At 51.9% G+C, this 3728-nt stretch overlaps 1 protein-coding gene across 1 annotated transcript; it reads right to left on the bottom strand.

The window, feature by feature from the left end:
* Positions 1-219: 219 nt before the first annotated feature.
* LOC126547160 (uncharacterized) lies at positions 220-2219 on the bottom strand. Its single transcript, XM_072288055.1, has 2 exons — positions 852-2219; positions 220-228 (listed from the first exon to the last, which is right to left on the bottom strand). The coding sequence occupies exons 1-2, from the start codon at positions 2217-2219 to the stop codon at positions 220-222; spliced, it is 1377 nt and encodes a 458-aa protein (XP_072144156.1).
* Positions 2220-3728: the final 1509 nt, after the last annotated feature.

Genomic DNA, 3728 nt, shown 5'->3' with positions numbered 1-3728 from the left:
ACTCTGTTCCATCTCTCAACCACTCCATTGCTCTCAGGGTGTTCGGCAGTGGAGAACCTGGGTGAACAACCCAGTTTTTCTAACATTAGCTGTGTCAGTTGAGCTTTAAAGTTCGTGCCTTGGTCTGAACAGATCGTTTCCGGCACTCCAGTACGACTGAAAATTTCCAGTAAAGCCTCGCACGTGGCCCTCGCTGTCAGGGATCGGAGCGGCACTACCTCAGGCCATCTTGTGCAAAGATCGACAAGACACAAAGCATATTTGTGGCCCCTCGCAGATGGCACCTCAATAGGCCCAATGACGTCCACATTGACCACCTGAAATGGATGCTCCGGTCGCGTAAGCGGCGTGATGGGGACTTTATCGCTCTGACGGCTATCTGAACGTGTTTGACACTGGTGGCACGTCTGACAATGCCCAGCGATTTCCTTCTCCATTCCTGGCCAGAAGAAACTGTACTTTATCCGGAGCTTTGTCTTTTTCGTCCCTAAGTGTCCACCCCACAATGACTCATGCGCAAGCTGCAATACCTCATTGCGCTTTTCTTCTGGTAGGACCAGTTGTCTGACCTTGACTCCCGCTAAGGAATCCCAATGGTACAAAAGTCCATCTGACACGAACATGCCAGCTTTACCGTTTCTCGCATCATTCCAGGCCTTTTTCAGGCTTTCATCGGCAAGCTGAGCGGCTCGAAATTTCTCCCGCTGACTGGGCGCCCCAGTGACATCTTGTATTAAACTATTCTCTTGCAATGCAGGGATGTTGTCTGTCGTTTCTTCGCAACTAAGACCGCAGTCTGGCTCAGTGTTATCGACTATTTTGACTGATCGGACTCCCACGGAATTGGCTACCCGCGGCATATTTTCTCGTCCAAACTCGTCTTTTTCCTGCGCCTGCAGTAGTTCCCAATCTTCCTTTGACAACAGGCAGTCAACCCCCTTTGCAAGTTCGTCTGTAATTGCACACACCAGGTCGATCCTCTGCGGTTGTATCACAGCCCCCGGGCGATGCATGCCTACGGGCAGCGTAGCTAGGTTAGCTCGAATGGTCTTTCCGAATGCCGACTCGAGTCTTACTGTTCCCGATGGCTCCTGTAAAACGACGGGCAGCATGCTTTTACGGACGACCGTTATCTCACTACCTGTGTCCAATACAGCTTCCGTTGCTATATCCCCGCACATGATAGGGATAAGGTCCAGCTTTGACCTCCCTGAGCTAGCATTTTGAGCCAAGATTTCTACTCTAGCGCTAAGCACCCTTTCTTGCTCTGGTGGAGGTTCTTCACTCACAACAGCAACCTTCTGTACCCTTTGTTTTTGCACAGTCGGTGCCTTCCCCTGTTGTTCTTTATTTGAAGTTTTTGGGCAGTCTCTGGCTAGGTGTCCCTGTATATGACACACGTGGCATTTTAAATTTGTCCTCTGCGGGCTAGCTAGTTTTGCTTGCTGCGTCAATGAGGCTGTTGCGGCCGGCTTAGTTGCTCGTCCTTTCCCTTTAGCTTGCTCGAAAGTCTCCAGCACCTTTGCCACCTCTACTGGCTTAAACCACTCTTCGCCCTCCCGCAAAAGAACATATTCCAGGGCTTCTGAGCCTATACTGGCTTTCATACGGTCAGCGACCATAAGCTCCGTCATAGCTTCTTTTGTGTTTGCATTGCGAGATTGAAGGTAATAGGCCAAATAAGTTCTAGCGCGAGACGCGAACTGAGCCCAAGTTTCCTCCTTTCGTTTCGATGCCCTTTCAAACTTCCCCAAGTATTCAGCTGGCGTGAGCTTAAGTTCATCTAGTACTGCCTTCTTTACAGTCTCGTAATCTGTACATTCCTCATCATTCAGGCTACGCAACAGATAACGGACCCGCTCGGTCAGCGCAGGCATGATCAAATGTACACGGCTGTGTTCTGGTACTTGAAAAGATAAAAACAACTTTTCAACCTCATCAAACCATATCGGAACGTCAGCGTCACACGGGAACCGGTATGCCTTAAGCACTTTAGCACATTGTGATATTCCATCCGTGCTAGCACGGCGGAGATCGCTTCCTTCCGACACCGAAGGCGGCCTGCCCGACTGCTCAAGCTCCACTCTCCGTAGAGCAATGCGCTCGCACTCTAGCTGTAGGCGCACCTTTTCTAGCTCCATCTCCAGGCGTCTCACCGCCATGGCCTCTGAATCTGTCGTGCTCGGAGCCTGCGAAGCGCCTTGCGTCTCACTATCCATTTCAGTATCCGACGTCTCAGACTCGGTCTCTCCGACGCGTTGTAGTTCCTGCCATCTCTGACCCTCTCTTTGTTCAGATGCCGTATCAATGTTTACGTCAGCCTCAATCAAATTTGCTGTTCTGCGCGTGAACACCATTAACCTCACTGAACAACAGCCATGCCAACCTAGACAAAACGCAAGGAATCCCGCTCACCCGTTGCTGCTGGGGGCGCCGCCTGACGTCCTCGTCCAGATGAATTGCAACCGTTGCGGAATTGGCTGGTGGCCCTCTGTTGCCTTGCGCCTGGCTCGCTGCTCGTTGTGGGGCTTGCCGATCCTGTCGGCTGCGCCAGTAATGTTTCGTTCGTTCTCTGTCCTCGCTTCACCGCTGGAACTTGAAGCTTCTCGGACGATGATCGGCAGTTGTTGATCAAACGCAGGCAGGAAACGATGCAGATCAGATGTACAAGAAATATTTATAGTTGAACTATTCTATATACATGGCAGGTAAAACAAATACATTACAAACATGAACAATTGAGAAACAAAGTCTCACTCATCGACTGTCTCAATGACTGTTAGAGCCCAGACTCGTTTTAACGTACATAGTACGGAGGCTCACTGATCTATCAGCAATCCTGATTTCAGCCAAGTCTGAGGGACAGCATGTCGTCCCGATTTTTATAGCCCAAATATACAAAGAAAAAAAGGCGGTAGGGCCGTTGGCCCGTCCCACAGGTTCAGTTGCCAATCAGAGTCAACCGTTTGTTAAGCCACAACCCAGAGGGATGGGCTTACTCTTAAAAATAAACATATTGGAAAACAAAGCTCTTTTCCTTTTTCCCCAAAACTCCGTTGCCCTCTCGTTTCTACGTAGTTAGTGACGGGCTCAGCAAACCACGCCAGGCCCGAACAAGTTATCGCTAGACCGCCTCAAATCCCAACGGCGTCTAGGCCGCAAATGTCTCGGAAGCAGGGGCATCGACACCACGTCGGATGGCCCTGCTTGTCCTTCAAACTTATTGTCTACAAGACAAAGTTCTCCGAGTGCGTGTTTACAAGACGCCGCCGTCCGAATGCACTCTTCACGTGTACACCGCACCCCTACAGCGTGCACTGTAAGCTGACCTTCGACACCCCACAGGCAGTCGCACCCAACAACACGGCTGGCGATTTCGTTCCGGACGCGTAGAAGAATAGATTCCTTCTCCGTATATGCGGCACGGGGTCAAGTTTGCTAAGCCCTTCTTAACCTCGCCGGCGCCTCCAATTAGTCAGGCACTCGGGCGCCAGGCCCACGATACCGTGTACAGCTGTCCCTTTCAAGGCAGGTCGGTGCGGCTCGTGTGACCGTCGGCAGACTGCCAACGCCCTGCGCACAATACCGACTTTCCGGAATCGGCACTCGCCCGCCTGGCGCCTGCCGCGACGCGTCACCCAAAACCGCGCGGTCCGTGACCCCACATAATACAGAAACGGTTGCCCCGCTGACATGGGGGGGGGGGGGGGGAGTGAACCCCCTCTCTA

This window comes from Dermacentor andersoni, chromosome 1 (assembly GCF_023375885.2).
Source record: "Dermacentor andersoni chromosome 1, qqDerAnde1_hic_scaffold, whole genome shotgun sequence".
NCBI classification, from domain to species: domain Eukaryota; kingdom Metazoa; phylum Arthropoda; class Arachnida; order Ixodida; family Ixodidae; genus Dermacentor; species Dermacentor andersoni.
This window is presented reverse-complemented; position numbering and strand designations above follow the sequence as displayed.

Excerpts from the sequence above, each read along its gene's own strand:
- LOC126547160 (XM_072288055.1), bottom strand. The coding sequence starts at position 2,219 with ATGGATAGTGAGACGCAAGGCGCTTCGCAGGCTCCGAGCACGACAGAT.